Consider the following 25,871-nt stretch of genomic DNA (forward strand, 5'->3'; position numbering starts at 1 on the left):
AAATCTTCAGAAAGTAGAAACATGGTCAAGAATATGGGGTATAACATTAAATGAGTCCAAATGCACAGTACTCAGAGTTGGATCAAACAACCCAGAGGAGGAATACAAGGTAAATAACATGACCTTAAGAGCTGTTTCTAAGCAAAATGATCTAGGGGTAATAGTTACAGGTGATTTAAAATGGGAAAGTCACATTATTAAAATTGCAAAAAAGGCCAATTCATTTGTTTTCCTTATAAAATAAGCATTTAGAGACCACTCAATTGAAATGATAATGAAGCTCTTTAAAAGTTATATAAGACCAAAACTTGAGTATGCATTTATAGTGCAAAATCCTTATTACATCAAGGATATTGAAATACTGGAGCAGGTACAAAGAAGAGTTACAAAAATTCCAACAGAGCTACAAGACTTACCTTACACGGAGAGGCTGCAGAGGTTAAAACTGTCAACATTAAAGGAAAGAAGAGTTCATGGATGTCTTATAGAGGCGTATAAAATCATGAGTGAATACTATAATAATTGTGAAATTGGGAGCATTTTGCATCAAAACTTGCATCTAAATTTCAAAGAAAATTGGGTGGATTTGAGTGGTTTATCCATGGAACTCTTTATCAGAAGAAACTATGACTGTCACAAGTGTCAATTCTTTTAAGAACCATTTGGACAGGGAATTAAAACATACTGCAGAAGTGATGATCCACTATAGTGCCTAGTGAACAGCAACAATATTTAAATAAGCAATAGCTTCATCGGTTTAACCACCTGCTATTGAATATTTACTGAATTATTAAATTAGTAAAAAAATCCAACTGATCCGAGTACTGGTTAGCAAGTTTGCCTGCCCTGGTAACAAAGGAATTATTTCCATAATTGGTTCAGTGGGATGGAATATGGAATCAGGGTATCTAACGGGTCTGCCTATACGAAACATATAGAACAATTTTACCGAGTATACCTGGGCAGCAAGATCCAAAAAGGAGAATGTCATAGAAGACTAACAGGTCACTATGTTTACGATGGGTTTGGAGAGTATGGATATTAAGTTCAGACTCAAACTCGTAGTAGAAAGTGGAACATTCCTTTTAAATTGCCTTCAAGTCTTAAAAATTTCTGCTGAATCTGTTCAATCATCTGAATGTGATTGTTATAATAAGGTGATCAAATACATGAATCATACTCTAGGTGAGGACGAACTAGTGCATAGTAAAGAAACTTAATTGAAGCAATGTCCTGGAAATCTCTGGTGCATCTCTTAATAAAACCCAGCATTTACAAAGCCTTTAATACAGTTGTTGTGACATGAAGAGAAAAATTTAACTGGGAGTCCAAAGTTATACCAAGGTCCCTTACACTAGATAAAACTCCCAGAGCAGTACCAGTAATAGTATAAACATGATTAAGCTGGCCTGTACCTTGAGTAAAAAGTATGGAATGACATTTACTGGTATTCAAGACCATATTATTAGCGGTGCACCAACCAGCAAGCGTATTTAAATCACGCTGAAGCAATCGTCCAAATTTCAGACTCTACGGTAAACCTTAAGGTTATCCGCAAATTTCAGATAGCTATTCATGAAACAACTTCCAATCATTGATGAAGATATTAAAAACCAACGGCCCCAAGTGGGATCCTTGGGGAACACCAGATAGAATCTGTACTTTATTTGATTCAAAATTGCACGGTTTATCAATCTGCCTACGGTTAGATAAGTAGCTTTTCAGCCACATATATAGGGGACCGGTAAGGCCGCAGTTGCTTAATTTGTTTAACAAAATTATATGGTTGAAGTGGTCAAAAGCTTTAGTAAATCCGAATACACTGTATTTACATGACAACACTCCTCAAAAGATTGGATAACAAAGTTATATAAAAGTGAGAGCATTTAGCTCAGTAGACCGCCCTGACATAAAACCAATTATCTGTATTAATTACTACATTAGTCTGCTGTCATTAATTACAATACCATAATGACCCACCAAAAAATCATAAACAATCCTCAAAAAGCTTTGAGATAGAACTAAGGATACTTATTGGTCTATAATTCTTGACCTGAGTGCTGTCACCAGACTTTAAGATGGGCGTCACAAAGCTTGATTTCCAATAATCAGGGAAAATACCTGTCTTTAGGAATAAATTAAATAATATAAATAAAGGTTTTGAGATAATAAAGGTGCAATGCTTTAAGAAGATAGGAGGCAACCCATCGAGGCCACGACTCTTGCAAGCATCCAATGTACTCAGCTCAGAATAAATTTCAGAGATTCTAATGCTAAAGTTAGAAATATTCAAATTATTTGTAACTTGATTTACAGATACTGAATCATTACAGTTAGGTGGTGCATTTCTATACATTTCAGAAAAATACTTAGAGAACAGATTGACTATATCAATACCAGAAGAGCATTTAACGTTTTCGTTACATATCTCTTGAGGGACTGCACTGTTGCCTTTTTTATTGTTTACAATAGAATATTTCTTATAATTTGTTCAAATGCTACGGAGTCGTATCATAATAATACCTTTACTTATTCGTCTGATTTCGTCATTTTATCATCGTATTGACAAATTGTGTGACGTAAAACGTGTGAATTATACTCTGCCGATTGCCATTGAAATCGGGTCGTGTAACTGTGTACGGCCCTTAAAAATCTTGTGTGAAGGCGGCCTAGAACCCGATGTCAATAGTTGACAGCTGACATTTTGACATCAATAATTGACAATCTGACAATAATAAGGATGTTTTCTTTCTATGGTTATGTCTATTTTTCTTAATTTTATTTATACTTTATCTTTATTTTATTTAAAATGATCACAATAAAATAAGCTGATAATAACCTTGCTAAAGATATTATTGCATGAACGTTCGCGATAAGAAGTCCCGTTTCGTCGTGGCAATTCTAACTTAAACAATGGTCAACATTGAAAAATTGCATGAAGTGTTTAACACAATGGCATATGAAAAAAAGCCGGAAGACTCATGTAAAGGAAAGGTAAACCAAGATAAAAGTAGCTTTTTTAATATTTGAATATTGAAAAATTCTTTAATACAACCATTAACCGATTTACGGCCAAGGATAGAAATAAAACTTAAAATTTTTAAATTATATATTTTAATTATGAAAACACATTACAGAAACACATAATGTGAAATCAAAAAAGAAATAAATCTGCTACTTTCTGAAATAAGTGGTGTTGCGTAAACGCATCAACGGCCTATAGTGTTAAGTGATATTGCCGAAAACAGTCAGCATGTAAATAAATAGTGCAACGCTCACAAATATAAATTGTTTGACATACACGACATCTTCTTCGGGATTCAGTCCTACAGATTACATGTCCAGAGTGATCAAGCCTCACTTCACTGGGTGGTTCTAAATGGAAGTGGTCTAAAGACAAAGTTCTTTGTTTTTAATAAGCGTACGGCGATGAATGATTTACAATTCAGTTGTGACATTTTATTGTGATTCACCATATTGTAGAGTTTCCAGGAATTGACAAGAGTACTGTCTATTGTATTTTTAAATAGTGGCCACCACCATTTCTTACCCATCACACCAATTCTATAATTTGCCACTCCATTATCATGCAAATCTACTCCTCCCACATATTTATTATATCTTGAAATTACTTTTATTTATTTATTTATTTATTTATTTATACACGGGATCAACCCCATTACAAAAAATATATATATTTCTGAAAAAGAAATAAAAGCTATACTACCTAACCACTAATTACTAATTAACAATAATTATCAGACTTAATCTTAATACCAAGGATAATTAAACCGTTTTACAAGTAGTAACAATATTCTCTCAAAATCAGAACAATTAACAATGCAAAATTAGGTAAGAAAAAACAAAATATATTATTATCAATGACAATGATCAAATGTATTTCAAATCATTAATCATAGAGCAAAATTAATTAAAAAAACAAAATCATACAAACTCTTAATAAGACTCCTAAAATGCAATAAGGAAATTCCTTAAAATTCAATTCCAGTAGAGTTTACCAGCCTCAAGGTCCTTTCGACAGGCGAGTGCATAGCATAGTTGGTACGATGATAAGGCAAAGAAAACAATCGATTTGCCCTCAGATTACGGTATGGAATATTAAATGAAATCCTATTAAGTAGTTCGGGACAAATCACAAGGCCATTCAAAAGTTTATAAATAAACACCAAATCATGCTCAGTGCATCTCTTAAGTAAACTCCGCATATTCAGCAAGTTCATTGCTTCATCATAAGAATGGTCATTAGGAACTGGAATGCGAAGTTTATAAAGGCAGAATCGTAGAAATTTATTTTGAACCCTCTCCAGTGCCATACAATTATTCATGTACAGAGGAGACCAAATTATTGATCCATACTCCAACAAAGAGACAACAAGTGATATGTACAACCTTTTGCAAGTTTCAACCGACAGATCCTTACAATTGCGCAGGACAAAACCAAGGACCTTAGATGCTTTAGTTATAATAGTATTTACATGGATATTAAAATTCAATTGTTCATCAAAAAAGATACCAAGGTCCTTTACTACTTCAGTGTACCTAAGATTAACATTATCAATAGTATAGGAGGAAGTTACCCGTTTGTTTCTTTTGTAGAAACTAATGTAACTGCATTTACCCACATTCAGAGCCAAACTGTTACCAACACACCATTCACACAATCTATTCAGATCATCTTGCAAGAGAACCATGTCTTGTTCTGAACTGATCACCTTATAAAACTTTAAATCATCGGCAAATAACAAAAAATTACTATTTTTAAAGCAAACCAAAATATCATTAATGAAAATATTGAACAACAGGGGAGAACAATGACCACCCTGTGGAACCCCAGAGGTCACACTGATAAGATGCGACCTAGCATCCCCAATTTGTACCTGCTGAAATCTGTCAGAAAGAAAACTCGCAAACCAGGCCACCAAACAATCTGAAAAACCAAAAAGTCTCAATTTTTCTAATAATAAGCTATGGTTGACACTGTCAAATGCCTTGGAAAAGTCTGTATATATTACATCCACCTGTTCACCCCTCTCCAAAGCACTTAACAGAGCACCCTGATACAGCAACAAGTTTGTAATAGCAGACTTGCCACGACTGAAGCCATGTTGTTCATTTAACAGAAGTTCTTTGCAATAAAAATTAATTTGGTCATAAATAAGACTGTCTAGAAGTTTTGGGATGGCAGACTGTACACACACACTCCTGTAATTGATCATTTCATTAGCAGCACCACATTTAAATATAGGCGTAATAAAACTGAGTTTCCACTCAGATGGAAAAACTGTCAAGTCTAAAGACCTACTGAATAAAATAAAGAGGGGATAAGAGAGGCACATACACATTTTCTCAAAAAATAATTGGGTATACCATCAGGGCCAGCACTAAGTTTAAGGGGTAATCGAAAGATCTTATCAAAAATTAATCCAATAGATAATTTAGGATTTGGAATAGTCATGTTTACACCAGCCTGCCGAGAAGGTAAGACATTATTATCTCCATTATAGACAGTAGAAAAAAACCTGGCAAACCCCTCTGCAATTTGTTCACAACCTGCAAACTCCCCATCATTATAGGTCATCAAATCAGGAAGCCTATTCGTTGCTCTACTGTTATTAAACTTATACCAAAAACTTTTGGGGTTTGTATAAAGTAACTGGTCCAAATTTGAAATAAAGTTCTGGTAACAAGTCTCCGTTAGAGTTTTGCACCTAGCTCTAAGATCTGAAAAGACTTCGTAGTCTGCAACAGTATGACTAGACTGATGTTTTTTATGTGAAATTTTCTTTTGCTGGATCAAGTACTTTAACTCCCCTGAAAACCAACTGGGAAAAGACGAGGTTTTAAATCTCTTAAGAGGCACAAACAAAGCTATAGCCATATTCAATATATGATAGAACTCTGAAACCGCATCATCAATATTAATTACATTCAAAACATGGTCCCAATCAACTCCACACAAATAACTATTAACACCCAAATAATTTGCATTTCTAGTCGAAGTCATAGAAGAACTGTACAAAATTTAAAGTTTTTTCTTTACCATTGTTAAAAGTTAATTCAAAATGATAAGGCTTATGATAGACAGATTTGTCAAAAACACAGTCAACAGCTTCACTCACCACTAGATCATTCCTATTTGTAAAAGTGAGATCAGCTGGTTGTGGGATTGACACTTCTTTTTTCGATTTTCTATTATATCTTTTAGTAGAAGTAAGAGGTTCTACATGATAATGGGTACTAATTGCTAGACTTGTCTAGACACACTTGTGACAGGCAATTTCAGTTATTCGGCTGGTGATGTGAGAACGCAACAGCATAATTTATGACCTAATTAGGAAAACCCTGGTAAAACTAGGCCCCGGTTTTCAATTTTATGGTGTAGTTTGCAATGTAATTAGTGTTAAAAAAATACAAAACTTTGAAAATCAAAACATTAAATAGGAGTATATGATTTTTAAAAATGTGCGACCATATATAAGAAAAAATCCAGCTTTTTACAAAATTCGTACAAAAAAGCAAAGGAAAAAAATGGTTCAAATTTAATTGTGTCACTTTTGTTCAACCTTGCGTCAATGGTACCAGCCCATATTTCAGGCGAAAAAAGCACTATTTTTTTGTAAATAAATCATTAGTGCAGTGTTGCGTATACACATCACTGGCAATAAATGGATTAAATGGTATGAAACATAAACTAACACTAAATTATCAAAAAACAAAGTATTTAACATTTACATCTTTCACAAGAAATATTCACCAAATCAGGCCTCTCAATATAAATATGACATTGTCTATTCTTGCCTTCTCATCTGTGAAATATTTGGGTGTTACTGTGGACCCATACCTTAAATGGCATCTCAAGGAATTAACAAATAAAATAAGGCCTTTAATTTCAACATTTAATTATTTATATTTATATATTCTACTGTATATTCAAATTATTATTATTTAATATTTCCATATATGTATAAAAAGTATATTCATTGCACACTTAAATTAATTGTACTCATATTTAATTTAATTTTCTTATTAATGTAATATACATAAGTCAAAAAATTTTCTATATATAAATAATAATAATAAGTATACATTAAAATAAATACATTAAAATACTACAAAAGGTAAAAGACAAAGCAAGCAAATTTTTTAACAAACAAGTAACAACAGACGAAAAACAATGAAAAACACAAAGTCACGGTCTCACAACATTTACTTAAAGCTACACGTGTTTCGCTCTATTCAGAGCATCATCAGGCCTAAAACAATAATAATTAGTATTGAAAGAAAAAAAGAGGACATTAAAAAGACTAAAACCTTAAAAAGCCACTAACGTTAGCAAAACAGTAAATAAACATACATTTAAGGTTAGGATGACTATACAGTTATTTAGAACCAAAAAATAAAAATAAAAAATTGCAAAATAATATTACACCTATTGGGAATTGAACCCGCGACAACAAGCTTACAAGCCAGAGACTATAACCTATGGGCTACCGGAACACTGAGAAGAAGTTCAAAAAATTTGTTGTTAAGCCAAGGCATTCTAACACAATATTAAACTTATTTCAGTTGGAAGAGATTATGTAAATATAAAATTGATTAAATAAGATTATTAAAAATAAGGTTGGGTTCAAAATTAAATACGTCGTTAACACAGACAAGAACAGGACTCTTCTTGGCTTTAGTAATTTCCATCCTCTCCAGAAGGTCAAGCTTTTTCCCTTTAGGGCATTCATGAAGTATTTCAGCTCCGACCTCTGGAGAAAACTGATGTGTGGAAGCTAACAGGTGATTCGCAAACGCTGACTTTGTATCACGGACGTCTGTATTTTTAAATTTCTCAAACAACGCTACATGTTCTTTAACGCGTGTAGAAATTTTTCTTCCAGATTGGCCAATATATACAGCGTCACAATCCCCACATTTCAAAGAGTAAACCCTTGACTTTGTGTTTTTCATTGTTTTTCGTCTGTTGTATATGTCGGTCTCTTTGTGAAAAATGGATGAGATTTTCTTATTTGAAAATGCTAGTCAAGCTCAGCTCATCCGCCACTATCTGAAGAATCTTATTGCACGGAGGAATCTGCTGTTAAAAATATGGTTTCTTCAACAATGCTTACATTTCCGTTTGACCCCGAAATTCATTAATCTAAGGTGTAAATCCAAAACTAGAGCTTCTCAAAATGCTTTGGACGTCGCCAGAAGCACTTGGTTGAAGGAGGAAGTTAAGTGCCACTATAAAACTTTAAACAATGTGAACTCTTTACTTAAGTATTTGTATTTTACACTTAATCTAGTTTTAACTCATTTGGAATTTAGTGTTTTAGATAGCTCGTTCAGAGATAGGGTAGTAGTTTATTCTAGAGACTCTTTTAGCAGGTTAAGCAATAAGTTAAGTCGTCTTAAAGCCGCCCATAATAAGTTAAAGTCTTTTAATTCTACAGAATACCGAATAAAGTTGGGCCAATGTCATTTTCAATCTCATAAAAGATTTCTTAATTTATCAGATGTTATTTTTACTTCAGAGGAAGAGAATTTGCTTAACTTAAATCTTAAGTTCAATCTTTCTAAGAAGGTGGATTTACATAGACGGGAAACTTTAGCTGTGGAGGCGGAGAGTGTTTTGCAAACAACTGATATAAAAAATAAGAACATTTTACGTGCTAAAATAATAAATTTCTTAAATTCTAGTTTTGGCTCAGATCATCTTAATGATACTAATTTTAACAAAAAACATTTAACTTCTTTAAAAAATAAAATCAAAAGTAACGATTTAATATTATCAAAAGCAGACAAGGGTAATTGAACTTCATCACATCTACTGCAGGTATCTTTTGCAGGAACTTTGAAATGTAAGTTAAATTTAGTAGAAAAAACGTGATAGTAAAACTTTTGTTTCCAAGCTTGCTTCCCTTCGCTATTACATTTCTCAACATACAAGTCATATAATTTTCTTATATTTAAATCAGGATGAAGATATTTCCTTTCCAGATTTTTTTTCCTGCTGTAATGGCTCTGATAGGCAGGAAAAGAATATATGTGCTACTACATCGGTATCATCAAGTTTATTCTTTGGAACTCCTTTCCCGCGTGAATCGATAACGGAGTGAACTTCAGGCTTTGAAATGCACCTGTAAACTCTTCCATGACTAAGCTGAAGAGTTTCCAAAAAATATTTCTTGCACACTATTTAAGAATTTGCACTGTCTCTTAAAACAAAACTGTAGCAGACACCTTTTTCACTAGCACTTCCATCTCGTATTCGCTTACGCTTTACTCTTTGACTCAAAACAGAACTCCTGATATATACATTTTGTTTGCTGAAGTCCCCTAACTTCCAAAATGATTCGAATATGCACTTCCTCTGTTCCTCTGTGAATTTCTCATTACATCTTTTTTTGCAATGGCAGGGTGAGTTTTTAGAGTTTTTTTTTCTATTGCTTTGCCTTTTACTGAGTTATAGGCGAGTCCACTATTTCTTAGTTGCTGTCTTTTTCTTTTTTTCCAAGTGTTTTCATTTTTTGTTCGCTTTCTACCTCTCTCCTTCTTTGCAGGGTCGCCTTCATGATTTTGTCTACTTGGTCCAGGAAGAGGTTCAGAAGCTGTCATTGGTTCCCTCTGGTTTGAGTGAGAGTTATCTAGAAAGAAAAGAAAAGCATTATATACTGTGTTCAATTTATCTTAATAAACTTTTGGCTCACTCTACTTTTTGTAACATATAAATATAACAGTTGGTCAACAGGTTTTATTTATATGTTACAAACGAAATAAAATAAAACAAAAAACACTTTTGCCATTTTTTTTGTAACAGGAATAATAATTTTAATCTTATTTTGGAATAATTTTAAACTTGGAAACTTAAAAATTTTAAAAATGCCGTGAAAGAAAATGTTACCAACAAATATTTAATGCACGGTATATTTTAAAGAAGAATTTTCCAATTATTACTAATACCACTACAGGCCTGTATAATGTATACATTCAAGTAAGGTTAGGTTAGAATTTGTAATTATACTAAATAAACTACATCATTTTACTATACCTTCAGATTCTGACGTCGAATATTCGTTTTCTGGGGGCTCGTAATCAGAGGATGAATCAGAAAAGTCCATAAATGATGTATCTGAATCCATTATAGTCACTTTTTACACAGGAACACACGTAAACAAGTACACAAATACCACGTGCTACGATTCTAATGAGTTTGGACTTGGTCCACTTTGTCTCTGAAATTTTATTAATTTTTTTCAGAACCAAAGAAAACTATTGGCTAACTACGGCAGTAGGGACTTGATTCACTGTGGCACTGAAAAGATACACTTTTATTGGGTATTATTGTATACTAAACCCATTTTTGAAATTTTGGACTTGATCCACTTTAGCTCTGAACGCCTCATATTATTATTATTTGTTACTAAAACATTCATTTGCCAACTCTTCTTTAATTTTGCATGCTTTTGCTTTCTAAGTCTTAAATTATCAGGATTTTGTAGATGCCTTTGATTTTACAAGTTACCACTTATTATTATTTTACATTTTTTTAGACTCAGTGCCTATGTTTTATTTTTAGGATGGGATAAATACTAAGCTTGCACAATTATTTGCAGAAGACTCAATGGAAGATATCAGTGAAAAGTTAAAAAATCATACCTTTTCTAACTATGAGCCTAAGAGAAAACATCTGGTAGGGTGAGTACCTAATATGTTACCTTTTAGAATAAACTTCTTAATCTTGCAAGCACCCATTATATCAATTCTTTGTCAAATTATTGAGATAACCTATTCAAGAGAATCAAACTAATAATTAATTTTCTGCCAGAATGTGAACCTATTTTCTTAAGTTTCATTCCTTATAGATATTATTTCAGAACATGAAGGTTTCAGGTCACATGGACTATTTTGTTTCAAGTTTTATTTCTCTGTCCATTTTTTTTATACAAATGTGTTCATGTTCTTCAGTATGTACAGTATGTCTTCAACTAATTTTTTTACTTGTGTCACCACTTCAGATTAGTCATATTATGCAATGTTTTATAAATTGGAATTCTGTTGTTAAGTAGGAGAATGCAACAATTGGCACAAACATGAAATTTTTTTTACAAACACTTGAATATGCAGTACCAATATTGAACAATAGAAAATTCACTTACAAGAAAAATTAAGTAAAATTGGAATTTATCATTGACTTATATTAACAACTGCCAAGTTTTACCTAAAGTAGGTAAAGAGACTAGATAAGCTCTAAAAGAAATAAAGAATTCAAAAATATTTTTTTTTACAAGAAGAACCAAATTCAGAGGTAAGTCAGAAGACGCAAATTCTTTTTTTTTTTACAAAAATATTTAGTTAAAAGCCCATTTGAACTCCAATGGAGAATATATAAATTTAAATTGTGTATAGGAAAAATACTATGGATGCTTAGAAACTGCATACCAATCTTCAGAAAAGTATATACAGGGGTATCAAATTTATCGAAAAAAGTAAGTTTTTTTGTTCAACCCCACCACCCTGTAGTCTAAAATCTAAGATGTTTAGGACATATGAGTACACTAAATGCAAAACTCGACATTTGCAATAGAAGCAATTTTTCAGGAAGCGCAAAAATCTGTAAAAAAATTATTTTTAGTGTTATGTAGTTGGGAAAATGTTTGGTAGATGAGTCTATCTAAATTCTTTCGATTTGTGTTTAGTTTTTAAATCATTACTTATTTATAAATAAGAAAAAAGGAAATAATCTTTGCAAAAAAAAAAGTTTTGCATTTATTTTTTGCAAATACCAAGTTTTGCATTGAAAGTAAAGAATAATAATACCAAAAACTATGTTTTGTGAAAAAGTTTATTAAAGAAAACAACACAAATTCTAAATAATTTTTAAGAACAAAATTTATTTCTCTAAATTCCTATTTTTTAGAAAAATGCAAAAAAGTACAAAAAGTCCTTAAACAGGTTAGATCCTAAGTACTTCATATTCTTCAATGACCACATTTATCATTTTCATTTTCTTCATTTTGTTGGTCTTCTTCAGCTCCTCTCTGTTGGTAATTATAAACTGCGTTCTGAAGATCCTTGTAAAATTCCAATTCTGGATTGCTAGCCCAGTCCAATCCAAAATGATTCTTTAGTAAATTAAAAATAGAGGACTTATCTCCTTTTAAGCAATGCACTCCAGTAGGAATTTTTTCAGGCTTTAAACGAGAAAGGGTTTTTCCTCTCTTTACAACTGACTTAAACACACCCAAATCAGACTTATAGAGCACTTCTCCTCTTAATAGAGTGCTATTACCTTCTCGTGTAAATACGAAGCGTTTACTTTGATTAAATTTAAAGTGCCATTGGGCAGGCTTTTTTATTACTTGGTACACTGCGATTTTCCATTCAAGAATTGTCCAGTCTTGACTTAGCCTAAGAACCCTTGAATGATTTTGAATAATCTGCTCATATTCGTGGCGATTGATTATCACACTTTTTTTTTTAATTTCGCGTTCGATCAACCCAAAAACCCTATCTGGGGGAATTAATGAATGGCCAACTATTGGAAATGTAAACTCGATAGTTTCAATGGTTTTTGGTGCCTCATAACAGAGCCAGTATGCTAGCAGCCCCATGATGGTGCTATTTTTATTTGGTGCCCCCCACATATATTGGCAAAAAGTAAAATTTTGTTTGTAGTTTCTCTAAAATCAAAAATTTTCAGCGTAGTATGTATATCTGAGGCAATAGCATTGGAATTTTTATAATATTCAGTTTCTAGCCAGACAAAGAATAACACTGTATTTTGAGATAGTTTTGTTGAAGAGCTGCCACAAGCCACAGTAAAATTATAAAAGTTTATTTGTTGAGAAAAGTATGCACTTTGATCTGGCAATTTAGGCAAAGCCAAATTTTTTTGGCAATCATAAGAAAAAAGCTGTACATCTTCTCTGTCTAATTTTAAACACTTATAAAATGCTTTGCTTTTCAACTTATGGACACGTTGTTCACAAATTATCTGAGCTTTGTCATTAGTGTTCACTTTCAACTTCTCTTCAAATTGAATACAAGTGGAACACAAATCAGTCATGGGGGTACCAAAGCTTAGATTATAATTTTTATTCACATATCTTCTAAAAAAACACAATTTTATGGCCAAATTAGGATTTTGTTCACAAAACATTTTGTATAATTTTCGAAAATTTAATTCACAGGGCAAAAACAGACGAGTAGTTCGATTTCTTTGATAAGGACTTATTTTGCATTCCAAATTTTCAATGAATTGCTTAATTAAATCCTTAAGATGGTCATTTTTGTTTTTAACCCTATCACCACCACGTCGCTCTTTTGGCAACTCATTAGAAAGCAAATAATTTCTTACATTTCTTTCGAACCTGTCTCCACTAAAACGGGTTATTCCGAGAAAAGCTTTTTTACAAACTCTAAATTTTTCCTTGGTTATTGCTGGAACAAAATATTTTATGGAAAGTCCATGATGATTTTTTAATGATTTTCTGGGTTTTGAACCCTCAGAAAATTGTAGCACAAAAATGTCTTGTTTTACCTTGTCAACATTTGAATATAACGCCATGTGGAAGCTTTGAATGTCTCTCATGCTTAGTTTCCGACACAAAAACACTGGTTTTTTATTGTGAGCACATTTCGGGTATTGAGGCAAATCATGTGGCTTATGTCTGAAATTAAAAAAAAAACAAACTATAATAATTTGTAAAATTAAATTTTTCCTGGATACTTATTGTTATGCAGGTTTAAACAATATTATTATAAACATTGCATTTACCTTTCAATTTGCATCTTCCTTCTTTTCCAGTTCTCCTTATTTATTTCGCGATTTCTCCCTTTTCCTTTTTCACATGGTTGTACTGTATCCATTCCTACAGTAGTCCTAGACATTAATTCCTAGACACTTTTTTCGAAACTAATATTAACAAATTAAAATTTTAACGGTTAAAAACTGCGAGACGATGTTTATACTATCAAGTACAGTAACAAACTAAAAATAAAAATAATGAAATTATAACAGGTGTTATGCGGCCGTTACAAGTGTTTCTAGCGCTCTTATTGGTTGATTGAAAATACCCAGTTTTGCATCAGAACGGCGATTGCAAATATACAGTTTTGCATTTATCCTCTATAAGTAAACGTCTTTTTTATACGTAAATAGGCACTTTTGCAGCTAATATTGTAGTATATCTATTAGATATCAGTGTAGTCTGTCAAAATGTAAAATAAAATCACTTTCGCGTTTTTTGTCAAATACCGAGTTTCGCATTTACTATACTCATATGTTCATAGGAACTTTTCTGTTTGATTTCATCCAAGGAACACGCCTCTGAATTTTATTGCTATATTAAAAACACACTCTGTATATCACAATTATATTTAATTTTAATTTTATACAATTATTATTATATTATTTGTATAATGTGGTTCTAATATTTTATATTATTTTAAGATTAAATATAAAGGACAGCTTCACACAGTCTTATGGGAAAATGAGTCTTGTGGAATGGTTATATAATCGTGAGGTAGTCTTTGTATAAGTCAAAGTCAAAGATAGCTTTATTATCATAACATAACTATGTTGACAAAGCCATTTGGTAAAACAAAAATTTAAATATAGATATAAGATATTAATTATAATACTTATAATAGGAACTAAGAAATATAAAAAACTTCAGAAAATATGAAACACTAAAAAATACAATAAGAACAGTCATACATTAAAATTACATACTTAATACAACATAACACATAAGTAACCTAGATGTAATAAAATTAAAATTTCATCAATGACGATAAACAGAAATATTAAAAGAAGCATCAGATCAAATTATCTGCTTAAAACTCCTCCAAGCTATAAAATCCCTTATTTACCAAAAGTGTCCTTGCTGCTCTTTTAAACTTTTTTGTGCGCTTTAGTTGTCTTATGTTTAAGGGTAAATGGTTAAACAGTTTTTTACCTTCAAATACAAATGAATTCCTAACAAGAGTGAGGAATAGGCAACCCGTGCAAACAGACCTGGCGGGTCGCATAGTGTCTTTCAAGCTGAACGTCCCCTGTAAATTTCTCAAAAATAAGTGTTACCGTTTCCAAAATAAAGAGGCAGCATAAAGTCAAAATTTTACATTTAACAAATAAAGGACGACAGGACTGATTAGTAGACCTTACCCCGCATAAATAGCGAACTGCTCTCTTCTGAAAAACAAACAAGCCATTAAAAAGATACTGCGAAGGCGCAGCTCAATTAGGGCATAATATGCATTTTTAGACAAGACCTTACTGCAAACACGGGAGATGTGTTCCTCAAATTTTAAAGTCTCATCAATGGTTAAACCCAAAGATTTATTAAACTGTTGGGTTGCAACAAAACGAGAGTCCATAAGAATATTATTATTGGAACCTTTAAAATTGATAATATTAGTCTTTGAAACATTAAAACTCAACAAATTTGAGTCACACCAGGTTTTTACTTTGTGAAGACCGGCAGTTATTTTTCTGCTTAATTAAGACGGATCTGCATCATGCCATAAGATAGTTGTATCGTCTGCAAACATAGTGAACTTCCCTTCAGTAGAAATTTGGGGAAGGTCGTTGACATGAAAGAAATAACAGTGGGCCTAAAACTGAACCCTGGGGAACACCAGCATTGACAGACAACTCCCTTGATATTTCATCATTGAAAAGTACTCCCTGGACTCGGCCAGACAGGTAGGACTTAAACCACTCTAAACAAACACCCCTGAAACCGTATTTGTTCAACTTTCCCAGCAGTATTTCATGATTCATGCAGTCAAAAGTATAGTCCTTATATAATCGTCAGGTAGTAGTCTGTATATTTTTCTCATTATTATACAGTGCTTTCATTTCAAAACAAACCACCTTTAATAATTTCTTATAAAAAAAGTCTATTTAGATATACAGAGGGACGTACTATGTAAATTTTATATTTGACAAAGTTCTGTCAATCATATGTCAAATGGGAACCCCCATCGTGTGACACATCATTGTAAGCAGCATTAAAATGTCTATTCAACAGTGCCAAAAAAAATAGTTTAAGTATTAAGTATAAGTTTATAGACTTATAAACAGTAAGGGTGTAAAAAGGTGTTTAAAAACTAAACAATTTAATCAGTTCACAGAATTTATTTTATTAAGTGCTCAAAATGTGGCCCGTTATTCACGAGACAATAATTAAGTCTGTTTTGAAACTCCTCACGAACATTGGTAAGGGTTTGTCCGCTAATATCTCTACATTCGCGAGTTATTCGATCTTTTAAATCATTAGTATTTTCAGGTGGGGTTTTATAAACTTAAACTTTTAAATACCTCCAAAGTAAGAAATCTAGTGGTGTTAGTAACAGATTGACGACAACAAACGGACGTGTTGTGGTGTGAGCTCATGTTTTCGAATCGTATTGAGTCATTTGGATCCAGAATTAAGAGAAATACTTACCATAGAAGTTAGAAGAACCAGAAGTTAGAAGTTCTAGTTAGTTAGAAGACCAATCTGTGTTGGACTTGTGAATACTAAGCTGCTGATTTAACTAGCTGTAATTTTGTTTAAAGATAAAATTACATAATATCGTCTTTTTACAACGTTGCCAACGCATTTCTTAAAAAGTTTTTACAACTATGGAAGGGATGCAATGCGGGTTTTGTACCTAAGCTTGTTATTTTAAGGAAAGTAAGACACTTTTGTTTGAATGTGCATGTGACAATTGCAGAAAGGTTTCTTGTAGGGATTGTAGTGAAATATCATCGCAAGAGATTAGATGTGCAATCGCTAAAACTAGAACCGTCTTGATATGGTGCAAGGATTGCATAGTAACTTCAATAAGTTTACTTCTGAAGGCAATTTGGAGAATTCTGGAGAGCCTAGTAATTCTGGTGTGTCCACACAGTTAACAAATAGTTTAATTAATACTTCTAAATGCCTTATAAATGAATCTTTAGAAGGTATAGAAGAACGCCTTCAAAACAAGCTGGAAAACTGGGCCAAGAATGTCATCGATATTAACAAGGACCTAGTAAGATTATTGCTGCAGAATAAAAATAAAAATGGCAACCTAAATACCCAGGCAGTTCCTGACAACGTGACACCGCCGCTACCGTTTCCGCTTTCCCCACAACGCCAGCAACAATCCAACAGCAGAAATATCTTTGAATCAGCTGTTCAAGGTAGAGTGAAACAGGTAGATGCCGCTAAAACTTCCTCTTCTTCTTTCTCTCCTAAAAGAGCAACGGCGGAGCAACGTCACTCAGACAATGACAAGGTAAACAACATATACCTATTATTCCTAATAATAAGGAATAAGGAATAATAAGGAATAACAAACATAAACAATGAATCAACTGGGACTGGGAACTCTGGAGCAACGGATGTTGGGGGCGACCATCTGCAACAGGGATTTACTTTGGGACAAAATCGAAAACGTACAAATACAAATCGTAATCGAAATCTGGTTTTAGGAGAAGCGGACTTTCGAGGTGATGAAAATTTCGCAGGTTCAGTAAATAGGGAATATTTTTATCTGGGACGTGTCAAAATGGGAGTGACCCCTGGTTTTATTGAAGAGCACATTAAAAAGCGGTGCCCTCAGATTAGGGACCTTAAAGTAGAATTGTTGCCAGTTAAGGGTGAGACTATTTCTTTTAAGATAAGCATCAACGGCGATTGTAGGGATGATTTTTTAAGGCCGGATAACTGGCCTAGAGGGGTTATCTTGCGAAAATTTTGGTTAAATAATAAACGCAAGATAAATTTTTATCAAAATCAAATGAATCAAACCGTAATTTAGTTCTGGTGTTTGCGTGTATTATGCTAATACAGGTGGTATGAGAACTAAAATAAAAGATAATTAGTTGCTGCTGCTATGATATTGTTTTGATTGCAGAGACTTGGTTAACATTTGAATATTCAGATGCTGAAATTGGAGTACCAAACTATGATTTATATAGCTATGATCGTCAAATGGGTTCAAATACTACCAAGGCTCGTGGAGGTGGTGTATTGATTGCAGCTAAAAAGAGTTTATATACACATAGAATTGGTATCCCACTTGTTGATGTGGATATTTATAAGATCTATTTGACTTTTACAATTGACAATCAAAGCTTTGTTGTTGGTTGCATTTATATACCATCTCCATCTCCACTTCAAGCCTATTTAAGCCATTGTGAATCCGTTAAACATGTATATAGTAGATATTCAAGTAGTTAGTATGTCTTGGGAGGTGATTACAATTTACCACATGCTAGATGGGAAAATGATGATCTTGGTTTGGTGGTTGGTGGTTGTCTGGAGAATGACACAGACTCTCTCTGTGCTTTCTCTGGCTAACTGCTTTAGCTTCTATAACTTTTTTCAGGTAAATGGGGTTTTAAATACCAACTAGGTTGCCTTGGATCTTGTATTTAGTAGCTCAGATTTAATTAGTGTCGAACGTGCAATAGACAAGATTTTTGAGAATAGCTTGCACCATACAGCAATTAGTTTTGACCTTTGTTGGGCAGAAAATTCTGAGGAATATTTTTATGATTTTGTTAAGGGAGATTACATAGCAATTAACGATTGTCTTGCTGGGATAGACTGAAATCAATTGTTTTTGGGAGAGACATCTATTGATGTCATAGTTTCAATTTTCTATAATGTGATCTACTCCTCCAATGGAAAGGTTTATTCCTCTAAAGAGGTACAAAAGTTCTTCTTTTCCATGTTGGTTTTCTTCAGAGCTTCGCAGTTTGATCATAAGAAAGAAACAAATTCACAAAAAGTTTAAAATTAGTGGTTAACAGCAGGAATATGATGAATTTGTATTTTTTAAACATCAATGTGAGTACTTAAGAGGGTTGTGCTATCAACAATATATTAATAAGGTGGAAATGAATCTCGCTAGCAATCCGAGGTACTTCTGGTCATATATTCAAAATAAAAGAACTGGTTTTAGCCTCCAGAATGACATACAATAACAAGATTAGTATGAATATCTCGGATACTGCAGATATGTTTGCAGAATACTTTTCATCCGTCTATTCGGATGTCAATGACATAACATATTTTGATTTTGATAAATCAATTTGTCTGAGCAATTTAACTCTGTCAACGCAGGATGTTTATGAGGTTATTACTTCCTCTAAGAATAAGCTCTGCGCTGGACCAGATGGGATTCCGGCATTCTTCCTAAAGAAATGTGTTTGTGTTCGTACGAAACCAATACTGTTCATTTTTAACAAATCTCCAGGTACTGGTTCTTATCCTACTCTCTGGAAGAGAAGTTTTCTAAAGCCCATTTTTAAATCTGGTAGTAGAAATGAAATTTCCAATTTTTGGGGTGTGTGTAACCAATCTGAGTTGCCAAAGCTGTTTGACTGCCTGGTCAGTCATAGGATTGCCTGGAGTTTTAAATCTTTATTTAATCCTGAGCAATTTGGATTTATGAAAGGCAGATCTACTGATGCTATCTTGGTGCTGTATGTCTACCGCAGCTTGGAGAAGGGACTTCAGGTTGACTCAATATATACAGATTTTTCCAAGGCTTTTGATAGGGTTAACCATGGGGTACTCTTGCAGAAGCTTAGGGCTTTAGGTATTGTGGGGCCTCTTCTTCAGTGGATCTCGGGATTCATCAAAGGTAGAACCCAGATTGTTAATCTTGGAGGTACATGTTCCTCTGAAATTTTGGTGCCATCTGGGGTGCCACAGGGCTCTCACTCAGGCCCTATTTTATTTTGCCTCTTCTTGATTGATTTAGTTTGGAAACTTGAAAATTGTCGTGTGCTAATGTTTGCTGATGATGTGAAGCTATTTAGGCTTATCACATCCCTTTCCGATGCTGTGCTCCTGCAAAAAGACCGTAATTTGTTCTTAGATTGGTGCCACTTGAATGGAATGTCCCTTAATATCAATAAGTGCCATAAGATTACTTTTTCTAAGCAAAGAAACCCTATTGCTTTTTTTTATAAAATAAATAATGTAGCAATTGGTGTCAAAACAGAGGTTTCTGACTTAGGAATATTTATTGACTCCAGGTTGTCTTTTAAAAGTCACATCAATCAGGTGACTGGTAGGGCAATGAAAATGCTGAGTTTTATCCAACGGTCTACAACTGATTTGTCTTTGTTTACTTTTAGATTACTTTATTGCTCTCTTGTTAGGTCCATCTTGGAGTATGGCTCAATTGTGTGGTCCCCGTCATATAACATTGAGGAGATTGAAAAAACTCAAAATAAATTTTTAAGGGTGGCTGCTTTTAAATGTGGTTACAAGAGATAGGAGTATTACTATCGGTGGTTCAGGGATAACCTGAACTTACCCACATTAGAGTCACGAAGAACATTACTTGACTTATGTTTTATGTATAAGGTTTTAAATGCTACTATAGATTGTCCCGAGTTATTGTCTCTTTTTAAACTTAGGGTGCCTTCCAGATTGAATAGACAATCAGAAATATTTTCAGTCCCATTCCACCATACCAATTATAGTATTAATGAACCAATTACATGAATGGCTCGAAGTGCTAATGGTCTGTCAGGACAGATAAGCTTTTTTGACTCTAGGATTACATCTTTTAAGGGGCAGTTAAAGAATATTATTTCATAGAGGCTTTAATTAATTAACTCATCTACACCTTTCATTGATTTATAGATAGTTTTGTATCTGAATATATATGTTTGTATGGGTATGCTATGTAACACTTTTCTAAATGGATTCCGTAAATAAATAAATAAATAGGTCTGGCGATCGTGCGGGCCATTCAATTGCACTACGCTTGACAATCCACACCCCTGGAAGCTGTTAATTAAGTCACTCTCGTCTGTCAAAGCGTAGTGCGGTGGTGCTCCATCTTGTTGAAAATACAAATTATTTTCGTTTAGTATCGCAACACCAATTTCACCAAAAATATTTGGACTCAATGGACTGTTTATTACTATACATTTTTACTGGTAATCATTTGCCTTACCACAATTTAAAATGATAAAATGTCTTTTATTATCACACATTTTTGCTTACTAATGATGATGATTCATTAACAATACAAAAGTTTCAGGTCGATAAAATGTCCATTATTCCGATACATTTTTGTTCACTATTTGCTGGTATGTCTACCACTATCGAATTGTTTTTTTTTTGCACTGTTGAATAGACATTTTAATGTTGCTTACAATGAAGTGTCACACGATGGGGGTTTCCCATTTGACATATCAAAGTGAGGTTAGCTGGAGGTGATTTAGCAGGTGATTGACACAACTTTGTCAAATATAAAATTAAACCCATGTATATTTAGATTGACGTATTTTTAGTTTTTTTTTAAGAAGGTTTTAAGGGTGGTTTGTTTTGAAATGAAAGCACTGCATATCTATAACTGTATTTTAAAGTCGAGTAGGGTAGGGTGGGCCGCTATGAGACATGGGCAACGATGAGACATCTTTATATTTCCATTAGTTTACGCGATAGCCATCTATCGGTCGCACAATATACTATTCTGTAAGCGCATGACCTGAATATACATTTTTTCGCGCCGCTGGATCAGTCGTCTTCTAGATTTTATGGAAAGTGCACGTGGCGAGGTCGATTTTTTTTTCCATGTATTTTTTTGATAAGTTTTTTTTGAGTGATCTATAAACCCTAAAGATAAGACAGTTATATGCATTTGTAAATTGACCTTTTAGCTAAATTTTAAATGTAACTTTTAAAAGACAACTTTAGTTTTACTATATAATAATAATAATAATATTTTTTCCTAAATATACAAATGGGCCACAATAAGACAATTGAAGTAGAGTAACAGAATGTAGTAGTGTATAACCTAGTGTGTACTACTGCTAGCATATTGTTTTACCTTTGCAGATGTCAAGAGGACGAACAAGAAAGAGCCAAAAAGGAACCTTTAAAGAAGAAAATATGAAAAGAGCGGTTCAGCAAGTTTTAGTAGGAATAAATGGAGTTAAGTTGTCTCTTAGGAAAGCTGCAGAAGAAAACAATTTATCGTTTCAAACGTTGCAAAGGTATGATAAAAAAGAACAAAATAAAGCCAATCCCAATGACATTGTTTCAATGAAAAGCAATTATAGGCATCGCCTGGTTTTTAATGAAGAGGAAGAGAAGGATTTAGTCAATTACATTATTAAATGTTCGAAAATGTGCTATGGGAAAACTACAAAAGATACCCGTGTTTTGGCATATGAGATGGCCCAAATTAATTTAAAAAAACATTCCGTTATCTTGGAATAAGAATAAATCTGCTGGTATCGACTGGTTACAGGGTTTTTTAAAAAGACATGCAAAAGAATTAAGCATACGTCAACCAGAAGGATGTAGTCTTTCAAGAGCAACTTCGTTTAACAAACATAATGTAAATTTATTTTTTGACAACCTTGAAAAAGCGTATAGTCGGTCTGAGAAGTTTTCTGATGGTACACGGATTTATAACCTAGACGAAACTGGAACAACAACTGTTCAAAAAGCAAAAAAAGTTCTATTGTCGAAAGGTATCAAACAAGTAAGTCAATGTACTAGTGAAGAACGAGGAGTTTTGATTACAACATGTTGCATAATAAGTGCTACTGGTAATACACTGCCCCCAATAATGGTGTTCCCCAGAAAAAAAATTAAAAATCATCTGTTAAACGGGGCACCGGCAGGAACATTAGGACTGGCTTCTACTTCAGGTTGGATGAACTCCGAATTATTTCCGTCTGTTATGGAACATTTAATTAGACATAGTGGGTCGTCCAAAGAAAATCCCACTATTTTAATCATGGACAATCATGAGTGCCACCTTGGGATTAAAACTCTGAATTTGGCTAAGAACAATGGAGTCATTCCAGTCACACTTCCACCACATTGTAGTCATAGACTGCAGCCACTGGACATATCAGTATTTGCGCCATTTAAGGCGAATTATAATACTGCAGTTGACTCCATTTACGAAATTGCTGCTTGTGTTGGAATAGCATTCGAACGGTCTATGACACCGTCCAATATAAAATCAGGCTTCAAGAAGGCCGGAATTTACCCTTTTGACAGAAATGTCTTTGCGGATGACGATTTCCTGTGTAGCTCTGTTACCGATAGAGAAATTTTAAATATTAACAATACAGAAGTTTCCACCGTGGATGAAAATACTTCATCAACATCATCTAAAGTAGCTCAGACAGTTACCAATGATACACCTAATGATCAGTCACCAAAATTGAAATTTTTTATAAGTCCAGAAATATTTAAGGGATACCCAAAAGCAGAAATGAGAAATGTTTCTAATAGTCAGCGTAGAAAAATTACCAGCTGCATTTCCACTGATACGCCTGAGAAAGATATGTTTGAAAAAAATACCAGGAAAAAATTGAAAAAGACAAATTAAAAAGAAAACACAAGGATGACAAATAAAAAGCTGCCACCCGGAATTTATTTGCAAAAAAAGAAGGTTGATTTCAATGATATATTTTTGTCAGAGGAAGATGGAAGTTTATCTTTTGCCGACTCTGACCAGGATTCAACAGACTGGATTCCCGAGGCTGATCCTTCAGCATTTGAAGAACTGGATCAAAATCCCAAACCTGACGACTTTTTATTAATGTCATTTAGTGCCAAAAATGATAATATATTGTATGTTGGAAAAGTGATAAATCTGTAAAGTTCCAGCGATGAATTAGTTTTTGCGGAAGTCGGTAAAATTCAGCGGACACTTCGTATATCCTTTGGAACTTGATGTAGGAATCGTTCCTTTAAATGACGTTAAAATGATTTCACCGCCACCATCTCATTTGGGTAAAACAAAACGTTTACAGGAATATCTAAAATTCGAAATCCAGTTTAGCAATATAAATTTACGCTAAAGTTCTTTTTTTACCAAGAAAAATATATGATTGTTTGATTTTTGGCATATTTTACATTGGCAAATCTTATATTTTTGTATTTTTTTCGTTTAAGTACATATTTTTAGTTGTCAAAACCGCTATTTAATTAAGTTTTGTAACAAACATGTTGTTTTTCTCACATATGTCTTATTTCTTATGGTGGCCCACTTCTCTGGGCCTCCATGATACATCTTTAAAAAAAAGAATGTTGTAAAATTCACTCGCAAAACTATTAATTTAAAACTTTTTTTAATGTTTTGTTTTAAGATTAACATGATTATAAATATCATTCTTTAAAACCTAACATTTACACAAAACTATATTTTTTAATTTTAAAAAACTTTTTCCGTCTCATGGTGGTCCACCCTCCCCTAAGCCATTTCTAATGTACAGGGTATTTTTTACGGAAACCTTTGAATACCCTCCCTCCCCCAGCACTTTATTTTCAGAGATACAGAAAAGACTACCATAGGCCTATGTATTTTAAAGACGAATTAAAATGGTGTGAATTGCATTGAATAATATCATGAAGACTATTACAACGTTTATTTAGGATCGAAAGTAATTTATTAAATGTTTTAGGCTTGCTAAAGAACTCGAAAAAAATGTGGATGTTATATGCCAAATTGAAAGCACCTCCAGAGGGATTCTTGCGAAAGATACAAAAAAGGCAGTTGATAGTTTAGCTCAGTATTTATATTATTATGCTGCCTTTGCCAAAAAGCATCAATTTGGTAAGTTTTGAAAACATATAAGTAATCTATTTTGTTGTGACAAATTTAGTTATAAGCTAAGTATCTTTTTAGTATAAGTTAACTGTAAGAGACTATGATGTATCTACGCATAATCTGTTATGCTCAATTATTGAAGATAAAATATTGTTATGAAAATGTACCCTGGCCAACTAAGAATGCAAGGTACTGTATCTCAGGACGATGCGATGAGTACGCAGAGGCTTGCGGTAAAAAATATTATTGCTAAAACGGCTAAGAGAAAAACCTGTAAAATATTTTTAAGTTTCTAAAATGACCTCTATGGAGCGTAATTGCGATCTTGAATCTAAAAAAGGAAATTTTTTGTTAATTTCGATCGAAAAAATACTTAATCTTTAAAGTAGAGGACAATCTGAATTTTTTTTTTCAAAGGTTTCCATGACAAAAACCCTGTATCTTAGAAATGGCTTAGTCGAGTTTAACACCAATGTGTTCTTTGAAAAGAGCAATTCTTGCTTTAACTGTTTTAGTATTCGAAATTTTGTTAGTTTCTATAGTCGCCGCCAGAGGGCTTTTTTGAACATTCCGACAAAAATGGTAAATATCCTCAAAAAAATTAAATGAATTGTACGATTTTTTTTTCATGAAGTAGTAGGTAAATGGGCTCGCGAAAACCGCATCTCGATATCTTATTCCTAACCTAAAATTTAGGCCAAAGAAAATTTTATATGAATGTTTAAATTAATTTTTCTCGAGTTTTCTTTTAGAAAAGGTCCAATTTAAAAGAAAGAGGTTTTTAATGCCACCGTAGATGTTCAAAATGTTGACCATTACGCTCTATATATTCTTGAAGTCTCTTTGTAAGTAGTCTCTTTAAGATAACCCCACAAATAAAATTTATTTGGTGACAAATCGGGATATCTTGGAGGCAATTTAATATTGCCAGTGCCACTAATAAGACGGTTAGGAGAAGTATTTGTTAACAATTTTTTTACTCTAATCGCATTATGCGCAGGACAGCCATTTTGTTGAAAATAGACTGATCCAAGGTCTATATCAGGGAGGAGTTCAAAGGCGGGAAAACTCGGTTTTGTAGAAACTAGAAGGTATTTTTCGGCGTTCAAAGTATCATCAATGAAAAATGGCCCAATAATATGGTCGCCCAAAATACCAGCCAAAACATTCAACTTTTGAGGGTACTGAGGACGGAACTGAAAACTTCTGTGCTCGTTTTTCTGATACCAGTAACTAACAATGGAGGGATTGTGTTTGCCATGTAATGGAAAAGA

At 33.2% G+C, this 25,871-nt stretch overlaps 1 protein-coding gene across 4 annotated transcripts in view; it reads left to right on the top strand.

The window, feature by feature from the left end:
* Nucleotides 1-2,742: 2,742 nt before the first annotated feature.
* Nucleotides 2,743-25,871, top strand: part of LOC126740736 (uncharacterized) — a 112,195-nt gene continuing 89,066 nt past the window's right edge. For 2 of the 4 annotated variants that reach the window (XM_050446891.1, XM_050446892.1), the window contains exons 1-3: nucleotides 2,744-2,994; nucleotides 10,589-10,707; nucleotides 24,452-24,603. In XM_050446891.1, the coding sequence (XP_050302848.1) occupies nucleotides 2,914-2,994; nucleotides 10,589-10,707; nucleotides 24,452-24,603 (352 nt within the window). In that variant the 5' untranslated portion in view covers nucleotides 2,744-2,913. Of the gene's footprint in view, nucleotides 2,995-10,588; nucleotides 10,708-21,228; nucleotides 21,248-24,451; nucleotides 24,604-25,871 lie in introns of those variants that run through there. The other 2 variants (XM_050446894.1, XM_050446893.1) reach the window with 2 other exon arrangements.

Source organism: Anthonomus grandis, chromosome 9 (genome assembly GCF_022605725.1).
Source record: "Anthonomus grandis grandis chromosome 9, icAntGran1.3, whole genome shotgun sequence".
NCBI lineage: Eukaryota > Metazoa > Arthropoda > Insecta > Coleoptera > Curculionidae > Anthonomus > Anthonomus grandis.